We start from the raw sequence: 18,894 nt of genomic DNA, 5'->3' as shown, positions 1-18,894 counted from the left end.
CTGCACGCACGCGGGAGGACACGCACACGCACGCGCGTTCACACGGGCAGGGCACACGAGGAAGCACGGGTAAACACAGAAATAAACACGGACACGTATGTATGTCCTCTTTTGCTTGTTTCCCCGCGTCCCCGTTGCTCTGTGCGTCTCCAGCTCCATGTGTCCCCCGCGTGTCCCCGGGTGTCTCTGTGTCCCTCCCGTGTCCCCCCCGTGTCCCCCGTGTCCCCCGTGTCCCCCCGTGTCCCCCCGTGTCCTCCCGTGTCTCACAGCGTCACGATGTCGGCGTTGGCCGCCTGCACGGCGATGCTGAGTGGGTCCATGCCGCCCTCGTCCACCGCGTTCTGATTGGCTCCCCGCTTCAGGAAGAGGCACACCTGCCTGCAGGTGGGAGGGGGACACGGGGAGGGCGCATGGGGGGAGAGGGGGCACAGGGCGGCAGGGGGGATCAGGGAGGGCTTGGCGTGGCTTGTGTGGCGCGTATGGTAAGTGTGGAGAGGTCACCCGGTGTACCGCAGCTGTATGGCGTGGTAGGTGTAGTGTATGTGGCGAGTGTGGTAGATGTGGCGAGTGGGGTGAGCTCACCTGGTGGACTCCATCTATGTGGTGTGGTGAGTGGGGTGAGTGTGATGGATGCGGTGTGTGTGGTGAGTGTGGTGAGTGTGATGGATGCGGTGAGTGTGATGGATGCGGTGAGTGTGGTGAGTGTGATGGATGCGGTGAGTGTGGTGAGTGTGGCGAGTGTGATGGATGCGGTGTGTGTGATGAGTGTGGTGAGTGTGGTGAGTGTGGTGTGTGTGGTGAGTGTGGTGAGTGTGATGGATGCGGTGTGTGTGGTGAGTGTGTGAGTGTGATGGATGCGGTGAGTGTGGTGAGTGTGGCGAGTGTGATGGATGCGGTGTGTGTGATGAGTGTGGTGAGTGTGGTGAGTGTGGTGTGTGTGGTGAGTGTGGTGAGTGTGATGGATGCGGTGAGTGTGGTGAGTGTGGTGAGTGTGGCGAGTGTGATGGATGCGGTGTGTGTGGTGAGTGTGGTGAGTGTGATGGATGTGGTGTGTGTGGTGAGTGTGGTGAGTGTGATGGATGCGGTGTGTGTGGTGAGTGTGGTGAGTGTGATGGATGTGGTGTGTGTGGTGAGTGTGGCGAGTGTGATGGATGCGGTGTGTGTGGTGAGTGTGGTGAGTGTGATGGATGTGGTGTGTGTGATGAGTGTGGTGAGTGTGGCGAGTGTGGTGTGTGTGGTGAGTGTGGTGAGTGTGATGGATGCGGTGAGTGTGGTGAGTGTGGCGAGTGTGATGGATGCGGTGTGTGTGATGAGTGTGGTGAGTGTGGTGAGTGTGGTGTGTGTGGTGAGTGTGTGAGTGTGATGGATGCGGTGAGTGTGGTGAGTGTGGCGAGTGTGATGGATGCGGTGTGTGTGATGAGTGTGGTGAGTGTGGTGAGTGTGGTGTGTGTGGTGAGTGTGGTGAGTGTGATGGATGCGGTGAGTGTGGTGAGTGTGGTGAGTGTGGCGAGTGTGATGGATGCGGTGTGTGTGGTGAGTGTGGTGAGTGTGATGGATGTGGTGTGTGTGGTGAGTGTGGTGAGTGTGATGGATGCGGTGTGTGTGGTGAGTGTGGTGAGTGTGGTGGATGCGGTGTGTGTGGTGAGTGTGGTGAGTGTGATGGATGCGGTGTGTGTGGTGAGTGTGATGGATGCGGTGTGTGTGGTGAGTGTGGTGAGTGTGGTGGGTGTGATGGATGCGGTGTGTGTGGTGAGTGTGGTGAGTGTGATGGATGCGGTGTGTGTGGTGAGTGTGGTGAGTGTGGTGAGTGTGGTGAGTGTGGTGGGTGTGATGGATGCGGTGTGTGCGGTGAGTGTGGTGAGTGTGATGGATGCGGTGTGTGTGGTGAGTGTGGTGAGTGTGGTGAGTGTGATGGATGCGGTGAGTGTGGTGAGTGTGGTGAGTGTGATGGATGCGGTGTGTGGTGAGTGTGGTGAGTGTGATGGATGCGGTGTGTGTGGTGAGTGTGGTGAGTGTGGTGAGTGTGATGGATGCGGTGTGTGTGGTGAGTGTGGTGAGTGTGATGGATGCGGTGTGTGTGGTGAGTGTGGTGAGTATGATGGATGCAGTGTGTGTGGTGAGTGTGGTGAGTGTGGTGTGTGTGGTGAGTGTGGTGAGTGTGGTGAGTGTGATGGATGCGGTGTGTGTGGTGAGTGTGGTGAGTGTGGTGTGTGTGGTGAGTGTGGTGAGTGTGGTGAGTGTGATGTGTGTGGTGAGTGTGGTGAGTGTGGTGAGTGTGGTGAGTGTGGTGAGTGTGGTGAGTGTGATGGATGCGGTGTGTGTGGTGAGTGTGGTGAGTGTGGTGTGTGTGGTGAGTGTGGTGAGTGTGGTGAGTGTGATGGATGCGGTGTGTGTGGTGAGTGTGGTGAGTGCGGTGTGTGTGGTGAGTGTGGTGAGTGTGGTGAGTGTGATGGATGCGGTGTGTGTGGTGAGTGTGATGGATGCGGTGTGTGTGGTGAGTGTGGTGAGTGTGGTGTGTGTGGTGAGTGTGGTGAGTGTGGTGAGTGTGATGGATGCGGTGTGTGTGGTGAGTGTGGTGAGTGTGGTGTGTGTGGTCAGTGTGGTGAGTGTGGTGAGTGTGATGGATGCGGTGTGTGTGGTGAGTGTGGTGAGTGTGGTGTGTGTGGTGAGTGTGGTGAGTGTGGTGAGTGTGATGGATGCGGTGTGTGTGGTGAGTGTGGTGAGTGTGGTGTGTGTGGTGAGTGTGGTGAGTGTGGTGAGTGTGATGGATGCGGTGTGTGTGGTGAGTGTGGTGAGTGTGGTGTGTGTGGTGAGTGTGGTGAGTGTGGTGAGTGTGATGGATGCGGTGTGTGTGGTGAGTGTGGTGAGTGTGGTGTGTGTGGTGAGTGTGGTGAGTGTGATGGATGCGGTGTGTGTGGTGAGTGTGGTGAGTGTGATGGATGCGGTGTGTGTGGTGAGTGTGGTGAGTGTGGTGAGTGTGATGGATGCGGTGTGTGCGGTGAGCTGACCCGGTGTAGCCCAGCTGCGTGGCGTGGTGCAGGGGGCTGCGATCTCGCGCGTCCCGCAGGTTCACGTCGGCTCCGTTCTGCAGGAGGAACTCGCACGCCAGCAGCGAGCCCTGCATCACATGTGCAACAAAGACAAAGGTCCCCTATGTAGCCTGCGCATGTCTGTCGGAGCAAGTGCTGTTCACGAGCGCTTAATGAAGGTCGTCACGGCACACCGGAGTGCGGCCAGCACCACACTCCGGCCATCTGTGCTGCTGTGTGATGTTTACACGTGGCACCACCGGGCAGACAATTAAGGCCGAGTCGACCTAGGGGTAGGCCCAGAAGCCGTTCACATAGCATCGGCCACTGATGTTGGCTGTGAGCGTGAATGGAACTCGGGTCGCCGGGCTCGTAGCGAAGCACGCCAACCACTGCACCGCCGCTCCCCGCCCACACGCGCACACACATGCGCACACACACGCGCACACACACGCGCACACACACGCGCACACACACGCGCACACACACGCGCAGCGATATGCGCACACAAAGACGGCAGCGCCTCTGTCCACCCAGCAGTGTGCATCGCAGTTAGTCGATGGGCAGTTCGCGAATGGGTGGGGTCAAGTGTGGGTTTCCTTAACCTCTTCCTTGATGCCTGAGTAGCGTGGAAGAGTAGGCAAAATACCCTCTAGAGGGGCGCTCTAGAGTTCCCTCCGGCGGAAGCCCTTCTGCCGGCAGCGGCGCGAAGAAGCAACTGCGGGGCTGCGCCGTTATCTTAGACTTTACCATATCTGTGTGGTTGCTGCTACGGTGTTGTCTTGTATTATGCCTGTGCAATATTGTCGTATTGTGCCGTATCAGTACCACCGTGTACAGCCAATGCCCACCCATCTCCTCACGACCCACCAACCCTGACACGCCCGCTAACGCCGGCACGTATTGTGCCGTATCAGTACCACCGTGTACAGCCAATGCCCACCCATCTCCTCACGACCCACCAACCCCGCCACGCCCGCTAACGCCGGCACGTATTGTGCTTGCCACAAATGAACCACAATACCTCACTGGTCGTCTCGTCTAGAAGCATAAAGCGTCACGGGAACTCCGCTCACCGCAGCAGCAGCAGCAGCAGCGGCTTTTGGCTGCTGGCTATCGAACAAAGACGGTGGCCACTGCATCGCACGCTTCTGCGGCCGTCTGGAACGCTCTTCCTTCCGATATTAAGAAGCCATTGGAGCTATGCACTTTTAAGTGATCATCTAGATTGACAACTCATTTCTTGAGAACTGCGTTTTGTGTTTAGTTCGTTGTCCTTCCCCCACACCTCCGATTAGCACGGTTGGCTATGTACGGTGCGAAAGAAGTCGAACATACGAACTATTTTTTATTTTACCAGGTAAGGCCCACTGAGCTAGAAGTGACCTGCCCACAAAAATCAACGAAGTGGCTTATCACGTGGAAATGTATGTTGATTACAAAATGTGGAGGGAGATAGTGGAGGACCCGGAGAAAAATCCACGTGACCACGGGGAGAAAGAGAGACACGCAAACTCAAAGTATACAACAGGCGTCAGGGTCAGGATCGAACCCATGTAGTTAACCACCGCAGCGCCCCACGCACGCACACACACACACGCACGCACACGCACGCACACACGTACCCCATACACGGCGTAAACGAGCGGCGTCCGTCCCTCGTTGTCTGCGCTGGCGCCCCGTCCACCTCCGCCGTTGTTCCCTTCCTCGTCATCCTCCTCCCCCTCCTCCCGCTCCTCGTCGTCGTCGTCGTCGCGCTCCCCAAGGCCGCTCGGCCGATTGACGTCGGCGCCGTGGGCCAACGCCTCGGCCATGACGGGCAGGCAGCGAGCCAGCGCCGCGCGGCGCAGCAGCCACGCTGGCGTCGCCTCCACGGGGGGGCCACGCAGCGCCAGCGAGCGCATCGCGGCCGACATGAGCAGCATGGTGGCGGACGACGAAGACGACGCCGCCGAGACGGCCGCGGCGGCCTTGGCGGTGGCCGTGGCGGTGGCCGCGTTGTTGCCGATGCCCATCGTCGAGGCGACGGAGGAGGATTCGCCGCCGTCCTGACGGAAGCCGTCCACCTCCTCCTCCTCGTCGGCCTCCTCTTCCTCCAGGCTCGAGTCGTCCGAGCACTCGCTCGCTAAGGTGGGGGGGAGGTGGTGGTGGTGGCGGGCGGGCGGTGCTTTAGTGGCCGATAGTTTGTGTATTTCTTGCGTGTATACTTTTAATCTATTTCAATAGGAGCCCGGTACAGGACACAACTTGTTGCCACGAGGAGGGGGCCTCATGGTCGATTGTTAAAAGTTAGAGGCGCAGCCCTGCAATTTCTTGCTCGTGTCACTGTGCTGGAAGGGGCCTCCCCTATAGGGAGCTCTAGAGAGCCACCCTCAAGGGTAAAGCTGAAATGTATCCATCATCAAATCTGTTGTGTATGCATATTCGCCTTTTGGCGTTCTCTGGTGTGACACGGGTGAGACTAGGCCTGAAAGAAGGCTGTCTCTGGTGTAGACCAATCCGTTTCGAAGACAATGCCACATGTTTGCATGTTTACCACAATTACTGTGTGAGATCAATGGAGTCTTAGTTTTTGCAAAAGGTTTCTATTTGGTGTTTGAACATCTGTCCGTCCGTCTGTCACGCTCGGTAATATCTCAAACGGTGCGTCGAAGGACAATTTTTTTTTTAAATGCAGCCCTCGCCGAAGACATTGCCGTAACATTTCGGCTTCCTGAATTTCCAACAATTTTATCCCGAAATCTCGAATTAAGCACCACGGAAATATCCCATTGGCAAGTGATGCTGTCATTGGAACGGGAGCACTCGGAGAAACCCCACTCGAAGCGAGGGGGGAAACACTCTATCCCGTACAGAAGGGACAGATGGAGATTAGTCCACACTTTGCTGTACCGTGCTCTCTTGGCGAGCCAAGGTGCTGAAACACAGCGGGCCTCCTTCGTGGAAGGAGCCTTGAGCGATAATGCTGGCGCGAATTCTACATCATCATGAATTGTCATGTTGCTGTCGCGAGTGTGTTAGTGTAGTGTTGTCATTGTGTTGTCGCTGTGCTGCTGTCGTTATTGCCGTCCGTGTTATCGTTGCGGTGCTGCCGTTATCGCGTCTCCGCCGCCGCCGCTGTGCCGTGGTGATGGTGGTGGTGGTGGCGGTGCGGCTGCGTGTCGCACCCTGCTCCGGCACGGAGTCGAACACCAGGATGTCCGTGCTGCCATCGGAGCTGCCGCCCAGGCCACTGTCACTGCTGAGACCTGCTGCCGCAGCACGCGCCACACACACCACTGGGCCGTGTTACGCACTGCGTCGCGGACCGACGCACCAACGCCACTCTCGTGCGTTGGCGTGTCGTTGTGCTGCGTCGCACGCTCTTGTGTACTCTGCCGTGTACTGTGCTGCGTCGTTCGGGCGACCGAGTGTCCCGGGTTGGCACAAAGTTTTTCGTGAAAGCCGGGGGTTTTAGTGGCTTGTTTAGCATTGGCTGGCTTCTTGCTTGACTCAAGATGCAGGCCGAGGGAGGAGCTACTAAAGTAGTGGGCGGGGTTACTGAGAAGTGGGCGGGGCTACTGAGTAGTGGGCGGAGCTATCCGGTCAGTGGGCGGGGCTACTGAATAGTGGGAGGGGCTTGTGAGTAGTGGGCGGGGCTACTGAGTAGTGGGCGGGGCTACTGAAAAGTGGGCGGGGCTACTGAGTAGTGGGCAGGGCTACTGAGTAGTGGGCGGGGCTACTGAATAGTGGGCGGGGCTGCTGAGTAGTGGGCGGGGCTACTGAGTAGTGGGCGGGGCTACTGAGTGGTGGGCGGGGCTACTGAGTAGTGGGCGGGGCTACTGATTAGTGGGCGGGGCTACCTGAGTAGTGGGCGGGGCTACTGAGTAGTGGGCGGGGCTAGTGAGTAGTGGGTGGGACTACTGAGTAGTGGGTGGAGCTACCTGAGTAGTGGGCGGGGCTACTGAGTAGTGGGCGGGGCTACTGGGTAGTGGGCGGGGCTAGTGAGTAGTGGGCGGGGCTACTGAGTGGTGATGTAAGAGTAGGGGGAGTCAGATCGCCATGCGTCTCGGTTAGGTCTTCCGGAAATGTGTTAAGCCTCATGCGTTGTTGTTTCCTGCATTGTGTGCTGTGTTGTGCACTGTTTCGTGTACTCTGTCACGTGCTGTGTACGGTGTGGTGTACTATAATATTTAGATTAATTTGCCACGAAAACTTCCACGCGACGATAAGCCACTTCGTTGAGCGATCATTTGTGGTCGGGTCGCTTCTGAAAAGTAAGCTAATATCGAAGTGGGCTTTACCTGTTCGCATAAGAATTAGTTTAGTTTTATTTGTATATTCGTTTACCTTTCCTATACTTTGCACTCCCATTGCGTGTTCGTATTGTTTGTAACATTCTGAAACGCCCCTTCTGAACTTCTGTGAAAAAGAGCTTCATAGCTCATCGGATTCCCCCAGTACAAATACATATTCAGATTCTGTGCTGAGTGCTGCAGGTGTCGCCGTGATTTACCATGAGAGCGTCCCTCTATCTCCTCCCCGTGGTGCGACACGGGCGACTGCGATGGCTCTGCGTGTGACACACAAACACAGACGCGCAGTCATCTCCAGCGGCATAGCAGCAGCTACCGAGTGCGCAGGCGGTGCAGCTGCACTGGGAGGTGGCGGCAGTTACAGGTCAACACATCAGCCAAACGACGGCTTTCTAGCCCCTTCTAGAGCATCATTAGAGTTCACGTCAGTCACTGGGTCGTGACCGGCTGTCATTTAGGGGTGGCCCAAACCTCCTGACCCCCATGAGCCACAAGGACCAACATATTCATTTGGCCCAGAGACGCAAGACGCTTAGCGAGTCACGTGGGGCAGTCGTGCTTCTAGGCCGTGGAGGTATGGATTTAGAAATCCGCGGGAGCCCCCCCCCGCCCCCCGGGGAAGCAGCTAAGACTGCCTCCCCGGTGGTGGTCAGGGGAAAGTGACCCGGAGCTGCCCCGGCTTCCGCAGATTTTTATTTTATCCGTCTGAAATGCACTCACCGTGAAAAAGTTACGAATGATCTGCATCTTCATTAAGCCGTACTTAAAAAAATATATATTATTATCATTACCATCGTTACGCTTTGTGTACGCAGGAATTCCTCGCCGAGCCTCATGACTCTTTTTCAGGAGGGTCCTGCCAAGTTTTCACAGTATGTGTGGGGGGGGGGGGGGGTGGTGGCGATCTGGGCTCTGTGTAATCCCAATGGAGACATTTTGCAGCTCATTTCTCAGCACTCGGCTGTCTGCTGACCAGCACTGCCGTCTTTGTCGTCAATGTATCTCCATCAAGCCACTGCGGGCGGGAAGGACCTCAAATATCGGTGGGGGGGGGGGGGGGGGGGGGCGCTATATGGGAGGCAATCGGAAAACCCCGGAGGAAACCCATGCCGAACGGGGTGGGGGGAATCAAACAAACTCCACACACACAGAGGCGCCCGAGACCCCCTGTGTCTCCCCCAGCCCCCCACGTACTGCGTGCCCCGCCTCCAGCGGCCGCGTTGTCGAAGTAGGAGAAGAGTGAGTCGAGTTCGTCCGGGCAGAACAGCGAGTCCCTGCGGAACTGTTTCTCCAGCGCGGCTACTGCGGCCCCGGGGGAGGGTGCAGGGGAGGGTGCAGGGGAGGGTGCAGGGGAGTGTGTGCAGGAGAGGGTGTGCAGGGGAGAGTGTGCAGGGGAGGGTGCAGGGGAAGGATTGCAGGGGAGGGTGCAGGAGAAGGAGTGCAGGGGAGGGTGCAGGGGAGGGTGCAGGGGAGGGGGTGCAGGGGAGGGGGTGCAGGGGAGGGTGCAGGAGAGTGAGTGCAGGTGCGTGTGGTATATGAAGGGAGGGACAGAGAGGAGAGAGAATAGGATGTGAAGAACACACATTAGGATCAGCTGTTTCCACACAGCCACGCATCACGGTCACACACATGGCAAGCCTCTGATGGTTGGAGACCCCATCGCAGAAGCACAATCATCCAAAAACAATGGAATGTAAGCCAAGAAACACAACATTTCTGTGCCACTCTTGCGAAGAGACATTAAAAACAGGGCCCACACTTTTCTCGCATTTAATTAGAATTCTTATCGAGCGCGAAGCGACTTCAAACCCAACAGTTTTGGCAACAGAGATATGTGCCGTTATCTTGAAAAGCATTGCAATTGGGCAGTTGGGGGTACGGGATTGGGGGGGGGGGGCAAGGGGAATGTGGGGGGGGGGCAGAGGGGGGCAGGAAGAAGCCAAAAGGGATTTTGGCCGATGGATCAAAGCAGCTTTGATAATTTAACGACAACACATAATTACGTACAATACACAGATACATTTGTAAACACGTGTACTACAGTACACACCCACGCGACGATGGCGTGATGGAATGGTCAGCACACTGGACTTGTTAACCCAATGGTTGCCGCTCCGGCTCCATCTCCCGGTGCGTCAGTTGTGGACGAGGACTACGGGAGTTTAAAAACCGCCCCCACCAAAAAGCGACCACCACCGCCCCCACCACCACCGCCACCACCACCGGCACCACCATCCCCACCACCACCGCCCCCACCACCACCGCCACCACCACCGCCACCACCACCGGCACCACCATCCCCACCACCACCGCCACCCACCACCGGCACCACCATCCCCACCACCACCGCCACCACCACCGCCACCACCACCGCCACCACCACCGGCACCACCATCCCCACCACCGACACCACCACTGCCACCACCGCCGCCACCACCGCCACCACCGCCACCACCGGCACCACCGGCACCACCACCGCCGCCACCCGCGACCGTCACCGCTACCACTGCGTCCCACCCAGCAGCAGAGTCATCCGATAACACCGACTTATTTCAATTATTATTATAGTGCGAGATGCAATTATCATGAATGATGCTCTGTAAATTGCTTTCGCTCTCGTTTATTTCGTTATTTATTCTGCTGAGGCCTCATCGAGTCTAAAGACTCCTTTTGTTTGTTTTAGAAGAGTCCTGCTCTGCCGAGATCATTGTACCTGGTGGAAACAACACGCACGAGCGGATGACATTCACAGGTCCGCACAGATGGCTTCATGAATCCGATGCAGGCTTGACGCTCAAGACATTCGTAATTAATCAGAATCCCTATTCAGACTGGAGGGCTCATGGTCTCGTCAGATCTGTCGTGACGCCAGCCGCCTCACCTTGCAATGATGGCGAGCGGCGCAGCGAGGTCATTGGGTGGGGCAATGAGGTCATTGGGTGGGGCAATGAGGTCATTGGGTGGCACAACGAGAGCTTTTGTAGCCTACGTACTTATCACGGTGATGACGATGATGATGAATGCAATTGGTGTTGGCCAAAAATCCCAATGCAAGACCCCGCTACAGTGTGTCTTTCCCGGGTACATAAATAGTTATAATCCCTTCGTTGTTATAAACATTAAACAAATGAACTCTGCCCCGACCCTCCCCATGCCACCCGGGCAACCCCCTCGGTGCCGTACCGGCAGGATGGAGTCTCGGCGACGACAGCGAGGTGCCCGTCTCCCTCCGGCCACCCCCACCGCCGCCCCCCGGCAGCATCCCGGCAGGGCCCGGCCCGTTCGACGCCCCCCCACCACCTCCTCCGCTGCTCCTCCTCCGCCTCCTCCGCCCGCTGCCGCCCGACACTCGCAGGCCGCGCTGAGAGCCGGACGCCGATCCGCTCCGTCTGGAGCCTCCGGATCCCATGGTGCCGCCCCCCTCCTCCTCCGCCGCCGCCAATTCCGGTGTTTCCGCCGCGGCCGCCGCCGCCGCCGCCGATGTTGGCGTTGATCCCACCAGTGCTGCTCGGAGCGCGGGAGGAGCCGGGGCGCAGCGCGGGGCCCACGGGTCGAGGGGCCCACAGGGCGCCGGACTCCTGCGCGAGACGAGCGGCCTCCGGGAATGGACGCAGGAACTTGCGGTCGACATACTTGGCCCGAATCCACATCTCCTTCTCCTGGCTGGGAGGGGGGTGTGGGGGCGGGGGAGGGGGAAAGAGGTCGAGAGGTCAAAGGGTTAGAGAGGTCAAGGGGTTAGAGAGGTCAAGGGGTTAGAGAGGTCAAGGGGTTAGAGAGGTCAAGGGGTGCAGAGAGTTTGGAGTCAGGTGTCGGTGGTGGCAGCAGCTGTTTGTAAAGTTAAGCTTGATGGGCTTGGGTACAGCAGATGTTCAAGTTCAAGTTGATATTCTGCAACTAGATAAGAACTCAATAGACCAGGATTGGAATAGCAATTGAAAAAAGGGTGACCTGGGATGCGAGCGAGGATTGTGATGGCAAATAACATCGGAAGCGATGATTTTACTAAGAATATATATTTTTTGTTCGGCCACATAACGACATGGCGCCAAAACCTGCGCCGCAACATCTCCCCGCCACCACGCAACGCAGTCAAGCGAATTACATCGTCACACGGTGCACACGGGTGTCCGTCGGGGCGGCGAGCCAGAGATAAAGTCTCTGACGACCGCATCGAGACGGCGGCACGGCCATTGGGCGGTTAATGCCGGCGCGGAGCGACATCGCACGGCAGCCGATCGTCAGAGCTAAAGCCCAACCACTCCTAGCGGCGTCACCGTGAGCTCGACGGAGTTGGCTTCTTGCCGCCGACGTCTTCCGCGCTCGCCTCGTAGATGTCGTTGATCACGTGGTTCCCGAGCTCACACATCAGCTGTGACGCACGCACACAAGCACAGAGACAAAGGTCCGCCGTGTAGCCTTTAATGGACTGTCGGGGCAAGTGCTGTTAACGAGCAGCACCCGTGAAGGCTGGGCACGGCGCACCTGTGAGCGGGCGGATGACCCGCACCACAAGTGGCGATGTTTACACACCGCACCAGCAACTGTACTCATTTGAGGCTGAGTTGACCTAGGTGAGGCTCAGGACCAATTCAGATCATCGTCACTGGTGTCGCCCATGAGCGGGAATCTAACCTGGGTCACCGGGTTCACAAGCACCACCCCTTCCTGATTAGGCCCCGCCTCTTCCGGAGTAGACTCCACCCCTTACCATCCACTCCTTTCCTTTTAATGCCCTGCCTCCCTTTCCTTTTAAGTCTCACCTCTTACCGTTTAGGCACCGCCCCTTCCTATTTAGGCACCCCCTCTTCCTGGTCGGGGTCGTGGCCACCATAGAATAAATAGACAACTGCACACGACTAAGGGCTGGCCGAGAGGATGGGCAAATTATGTTCATAAGTGAACGTACAAACAGATGATCCGGTGGAAGAATGGAGAGAGACCAATCGGTGAGTGTGCGAGTGAACGCGAAGGTAAATTAAGAACTGGCAGGACTAGTTAATGAACAGATGCATTCAAACACGTTGCGAAGGAGATGAATGATGAATGAATGGAGAAAAAGTGAGTGAATTAATTTAGGGACAAATTAATGGGGAACGAGTGAATGAACGGATAGACGAGTGAATTAACTGATTCTTGAAGACCAATGAGCAAATGAATACAGGATGAGTGAATGAATGAGTGAATTATTGGGAGCTCAGACCTTCAGAAGCTCTGGTTCCCACGAGTCCAGGGTTAGGGATCGAACTTTAGAGCAGTGAACTCCAAGGCTCCTGCAAACATTCAAACACACAAAGACAAAGATTCCCCGTGTAGTCATACAAACTGTTGTGGCAAGTGCTGTTAGTGAAAACTTATTAAGACCGGCAAGGCACACGAGGGGGTGGGTTGTTAGCACCACGCCCGGCCACCTTTGTCTCCCCAAATCTGATGGTACTAACTTAAGGCTGAGTCGACCTAGGGGAGGCCCAGCACCTGGTTCAGACACTCGTCACCGATGTTGACCGTGAGCGGGAATCAAACTCGGGTCTTTGAATTCGGAGCGCAATGCGTTAACCACCACTCCCCATCTCTCTCACTCTCTCCCTCGTGACCGCCGTGCCCTCTGACCTGTGAATCCCGGAGCACTCGATGCAGAGGGCGATGCCCAGGTTTATGCTGGCCCAGCGCGGGTCGGGCTGCCCGCAGTCGCAGCAGCGCTCGTTGCCCCGGATGGCCTGCACGCGCGCCAGCACGTTGTCGCTGCAGCCTCGCGCCCCGCGGTCACGGGCGTCCGACGCAGAGTCCAGGCTTCCCGTGGAGGGCGACGCGTTCCGCTCCAGGCGCTGCGACGCACGCGTGACGACACGTGTGACGACACGTGTGACGACACGTGTGACGACACGCGTGACGACACATGTGACGGCCCACGGTGACGAACCGTGGTGACGACGCACTTAGTGTCGTCACCAGCGGCAATGTTTACACACCGCACCGGGTACTCATTTTGAGGCTGAGTCGACCTAGGGGAGGCCCAGGACCAGTTCAGATAACCGTGACTGGTGTTGGCCGTGAGCGGGAATCGAACTCGGGTCGCTGGGTTCGTGGCGCAGCGTAACGCTAACCGCTACACTAACCGCTCCCCCACACCCAAAAGACAAAGATCCCCCGTATAACCTGAGCAGACTTTTGTGGGGTTAGCGAGCACACAAAAACAATTTCTTGAGAACTGCTTTTTGTGTTTAATTTGTCGTCCTTGCTCCGCACCTCTAATCAGCGCAGTGGGCTGTCTCCACAGTGCGTTAAGACAAAGATCCCCCGTATAGCTTTAACAGGCAGTAGGGACAAGTGCTGTTAGCGAGCACCAATGAATGCCGGCACGGCACACAAGGGGGTGGGTGGCCAGCACCACGCCCGGCCGCCTTTGTCTCCCCAGTGGCGATGTTTACGTGCCACACCACGTACTCATTCGAGGCTGAGTCGACCTAGGGGAGGCCCAGGACCGGTTCAGATAATCGTCACTGGTGTCGCCGGGTTTGTGGCGCGGCGTGCTAACCGCTTACATACATTCATAAAAACACACACTCACACACACTCACACACACTCAACAACAACAACCGCCATTCGCCACTAAGTGGCGGTGACGTCACCACGACGCTTGTGCCAGGCCATGTGCACCTTGAGGCCACGTGAAGTGTCGAACGCCCGCTGGCAGGAGGTCACGGGGCAGACCCAGGTGCCACGGGTCGACTGACCGAGATGACCGAGATGACTGGCTGATGCACCACCTGTGCCCCCTACTGTGCCAACTTGCTGTGCTTTAGCCACCCGGCGCTCCGCTCGTTGTTGTGAGCGTCGCTCCTCCGCCCTCCGTTGTTGTTGGAGGGCGACTGCCTCCAACTGCCCAGTAGCGTCCTTCACGAGCCTCCTCCACTGAGGCCGATCTTGACACCGCTGGTACCAGTCATCGGCAAGTCCACTCAGCTCCACGTCCTCCTGTACCACATCACTCCATCTCTTCTCTAGCCCGTGCCGCGCCCGTTTAGCCCCCTCGATCCGGCCGAACAAAAGCTGTTTAGGCATGCGGTGGCTGGGCATGCGGGCTACATGACCCAGCCAACGCAGCCTTGCCTGCCGGAGGAGCTCACTGATGGGACTTTGACCAGATCTTTCACACACACTCACACACACACACTCACACACACTCACACGCTCACTCACACACACTCACTCACACACGCGTACCATGGCGTACGTGTCGTCGCACGCGTCACGGTACGCCGTGGCGATGCTCGCCTGCACCGCCTGGATCCACAGCTGCCTCAGCTTCTCCGAGTCCGCCTGGAGGATGCAGCTCCTGCAGTCCACGACAAAGACAAAGATTCCCCCCTGTATAGCCTCATCAGAGTTTAGCGGCAAGTGCTGTTCGCGATGAGGCCAGCACGACGCCTGCCCATGCCGCGTTCGTAAAATAACGAACGTCGCTTTGTCACTCCATTTGGATTAATTCCAACTCTGACAATCACATAACTTTGACTGCAATCGTACGGTGAACATTTCTCTTCACAGCAGGGTGCGTGGGGGAAGTGCAGCGCCCACCCCAAGCGAGTAAACGTAACGGGGATCTCGGCAGTAGTTCTGCGACGTCTCCTTCTTTCTTCTGCACGTATCTTCGTGGCTCTCTATGTTAACCCTACGTGTAGCTGCAACGTCCTGCGTTGGTGTACGGTGCTTTTCCTGCAATATTTTGCCGTCTTTTCTTGGATTTTCTGTTTGCACTTAGTCACTTTAAGATGTTTTTTGTTCATGTTTTTGCTTTTTGTTTGTTGCGGTTGCACCCGATTCAAGAGCCGAATGGCTCACAGGGCTACATCTAATACATGAACTTGAACTTGACTGCCTTCCCGTGACCCCCGCCTCTGGCTTTGACCACCACAGGCCGAGACCAAAGTGGGAGTCCCGAGTCTGAATGATGCCAATTTAACGATGGTGCACCATCAACCGCCGCACATCAATCGGCAGATGCGCACATCGCCTCGATAACCATAACATTAACCCTTTCCCGTTCCAAGATGTCTGCAAGTTGCAGGGTGTGGGGGGCTTCCGGTTCACCGCTGAATCTCAGAACGCTCAAGCGGCTGAGCGTTCATTTTATTTCAAGAGGCGTTAGTAGCGTCGTTGTCGCAGCAGAGAACCGATAGCTGCCACGCCCTCCCGCATGGCCTTCTGGGAGCCTCGGTACTGATAAAGTTACTTTACTTTTTCTTTCGGTCCCGTACACGTACGTCATCGGAACGGGAAAAGGTTAAAGACACAAGCTGCAGTAGTGCGGACCGTGGCAATGCAACCCAAACTATGTACGTACGTCGAACTTAATTTCCACTGTACGTAGCCGACCGTGTTAATCGGACCATGTGGGAAACCACTGCTTGTCTGCGCTCCTTCAATGGAGGAGGAGCAGCAAAAAACTCTACGAACTCTCTCTCCTGAAGCCCTCTCGTCGTGGGGAAGGGGTGGAGGGCGCTGTAAGAGTCCGCCTTGTCACCTTGACACGTGTGAATTAGCGAACACGCGGGCCGCGAGCCTGATTGAATGGAGTCAAATGAAAGCCGATGAATCAGAGGGGTCATGGGATTGGCTAGAGGTGAAGTGTGAACACTTCTGTTGGTAATGAGACGGGGGGAGAGTGGAGGGTGGAGGCAGGGGTTTATATCACGTGTGTGCATATGTGCATGTGTGTGCGCACGCGGGCGTACGTGTGTGCGTGTGTGTGCGTGCTTGTGTGCGTGTGTGCATGCGTGTGTGCATGCATGTGTGTGCGTGCATGTCGTGCGTGTGTGTGCGTGCATGTGCGTGTGTGTGTGCTTGTGGCCTCAAGGTGCACATGGCCTGGCACAAGTGTCGTGGTGACGTCACCGCCACTTAGTGGCGAATGGCGGTTATTGTTGTGTGCTTGTGTGTGCTTGTGTGTGCGTGCGTGTGTGTGTGCGTGCATGTGCGTGTGTGTGTGTGCATGTGTGTGCTGTACAGCTGGTGCAGCTACCGGTCAGCTCAGTCAGCTAACCCATGGCACCTTGGGTCTGTCCCGTGATCTCCTGTCAGCGGGCGTTCAACACTTCACGTGGCCTTAAAGTGTACTTGGCCTGGCACAAGCACTGTGGTGACATCGCTACTTAGTGGTGAATGACGGTTGTTGTTTCTTTTTGAGTGTCTGCGGTTAGCGCGCTGCGTTACAACCCCAGCACCCCGAGTTCGATTCCCGCTCACGACTAACACAAGTGACAATTATCTGAACGGGTTCTGGGCATCCCCTACGTCGACTCAGCCTCAAATTAGAACCCTCATCTTTTTTTTTTAAACCTTCAATGTGTTTTGTTTGTTCCTCTGGTGAATATCAATAAAATGTCAATGTTTAGGTTCCCAAGGGCCAATCTCCCAGCTCTTGAATGAAACCAGTGCCATGACAACCCCTCACCAACATCATCATTTACTCTCGTCACGGTGGGCAGCATGATCGCCGTCACCGCGAGCGTGCGCAGCCCCAACGCATTGTGGGTACCACCGCAGCATCCGATCGCAGCAGCGCAGCAGCAATGGTGCAGCAGCAGCGGTGCAGCAGCGGTGCAGAAGCAGAGCAGTACATCTGCAGCAGAGCAGTACATCTGCAGCAGTGCAGCAGCAGTGGTGCAGCAGTGCGGCTGCAACGCTTCAAAAGCAGAGCAGTAAATCTGCAGCAGCGCGGCAGCAATATGCAGCAACTGTGCAGCATCGTAGCAGCAGCGGTGCAGCAGTGCGGCAGCAACGGGGCTACAGCAGAGCAGCGAGGCAAGGGTGCTGCATAGCAGCAGCAGCACAGCAGTGTCACAGCACGGAAGCACGGTGCGGCAGTAAGAGAGTAATGGCCACGCTTCCTCTATCCCAAAACCCAGCTCTAGCCGTGTCCCCACTCTTATCCCGAACCCCATTCCCAATGCTAACCCAACAAGAACCCGGATATTACTCCGTCCCTGACTGTAATTCTCTTCCTGACCCCATTCTTAACCCTATTCCTCGAACCCTTCCTCTAATTTTGACCCTCACACCCCACCCACAGCCATAACACGCACCTCCGATTAGCACAGTTGGCTCTTGAGAGTATTGAGCATATCGTCATTATCAGAGCACGTTTGTTTGCATGTTTTGCAACAGGAATGTGTGGTGAATGCAGACTTGATGCCTTGCAATACGTATCCACAGTATTTGGTGTTTGAACATCTTAACACCTCCTGTTGTACTGCCATGAAGGGTTATGCCTATCCTTATATATTCTTACGTACGTGTGAAAGAAGTTCAACAGAGATAGATAACCTCATACCGAACCCGAACGCTAACCTCTCATCCAGAACCACACCCCCAACCCTCACCCCAACCCTACCCAAACCCTCACCCCCAACCCTAACCCCAACCCTACCCATACCCTCACCCCAACCCTACCCATACCCTCACCCCAACCCTACCCCATACCCTCACCCCAACCCTACCCATAACCTCACCCCAACCCTATCCATACCCTCACCCCAACCCTACCCATACCCTCACCCCAACCCTACCCATACCCTCACCCCAACCCTACCCATATCCTCACCCTACCTATACCCTCACCCCAACCATACCCATACCCTCACCCCAACCCTACCCATACCCTCACCCCCAACCCTACCCATACCCTCACCCCCAACCCACACCCATACCCTCACCCCAACCCTACCCATACCCTCACCCCAACCCTACCCATACCCTCACCCCAACCCTACCCATACCCTCACCCCAACCCTACCCATACCCTCACCCCAACCCTACCCATACCCTCACCCCAACCCTACCCATACCCTCACCCCAACCCTACCCATACCCCTCACCCCAACCCTACCCATATCCTCACCCTACCCATACCCTCACCCCAACCCTACCCATATCCTCACCCTACCCATACCCTCACCCCAACCCTACCCATACCCTCACCCTACCCATACCCTCACCCCCAACCCTACCCCATATCCCTCACCCTACCCATACCCTCACCCCAACCCTACCCATATCCTCACCCTACCCATACCCTCACCCCAACCCTACCCATATCCTCACCCTACCCATACCCTCACCCCAACCCTACCCATATCCTCACCCACCCTACCCATACCCTCACCCCAACCCTACCCATACCCTCACCCCACCCTACCCATACCCTCACCCCAACCCTAACCCATACCCTCACCCCAACCCTACCCATATCCCTCACCCTACCCATACCCTACCCTCACCCCCAACCCTACCCATACCCTCACCCCAACCCTACCCATACCCTCACCCCAACCCTACCCATACCCTCACCCCAACCCTACCCATACCCTCACCCCAACCCTACCCATACCCTCACCCCAACCCTACCCATACCCTCACCCCCAACCCTACCCATACCCTCACCCCAACCCTACCCATCACCCTCACCCTCCCAACCCTACCCATACCCTCACCCTCAACCCTACCCATATCCCTCACCCCTACCCATACCCTCACCCCAACCCTACCCATATCCTCACCCTACCCATACCTC

The 18,894-nt window shown here is 56.7% G+C and overlaps 1 protein-coding gene across 1 annotated transcript in view; it reads right to left on the bottom strand.

Annotated features, from left to right (window-relative positions):
* Nucleotides 1-18,894, bottom strand: part of LOC144728265 (arf-GAP with coiled-coil, ANK repeat and PH domain-containing protein 3-like) — an 85,461-nt gene that overhangs the window by 11,460 nt on the left and 55,107 nt on the right. Inside the window, 12 exon segments of the mRNA XM_078607574.1 lie at nucleotides 268-378; nucleotides 3,009-3,118; nucleotides 4,655-5,154; nucleotides 6,197-6,307; nucleotides 7,525-7,581; nucleotides 8,519-8,626; nucleotides 10,508-10,746; nucleotides 10,748-10,987; nucleotides 11,599-11,693; nucleotides 12,525-12,594; nucleotides 12,932-13,146; nucleotides 14,547-14,806. Of these exon segments, the coding sequence (XP_078463700.1) occupies nucleotides 268-378; nucleotides 3,009-3,118; nucleotides 4,655-5,154; nucleotides 6,197-6,307; nucleotides 7,525-7,581; nucleotides 8,519-8,626; nucleotides 10,508-10,746; nucleotides 10,748-10,987; nucleotides 11,599-11,693; nucleotides 12,525-12,594; nucleotides 12,932-13,146; nucleotides 14,547-14,806 (2,116 nt within the window).

This window comes from Lampetra planeri, chromosome 28, assembly GCF_965212315.1.
Source record: "Lampetra planeri chromosome 28, kcLamPlan1.2.h2, whole genome shotgun sequence".
Lineage (NCBI taxonomy): Eukaryota > Metazoa > Chordata > Hyperoartia > Petromyzontiformes > Petromyzontidae > Lampetra > Lampetra planeri.
Note: the sequence above shows the minus strand (reverse complement) of the source record. Positions and strands in the feature narration are given on the sequence as shown.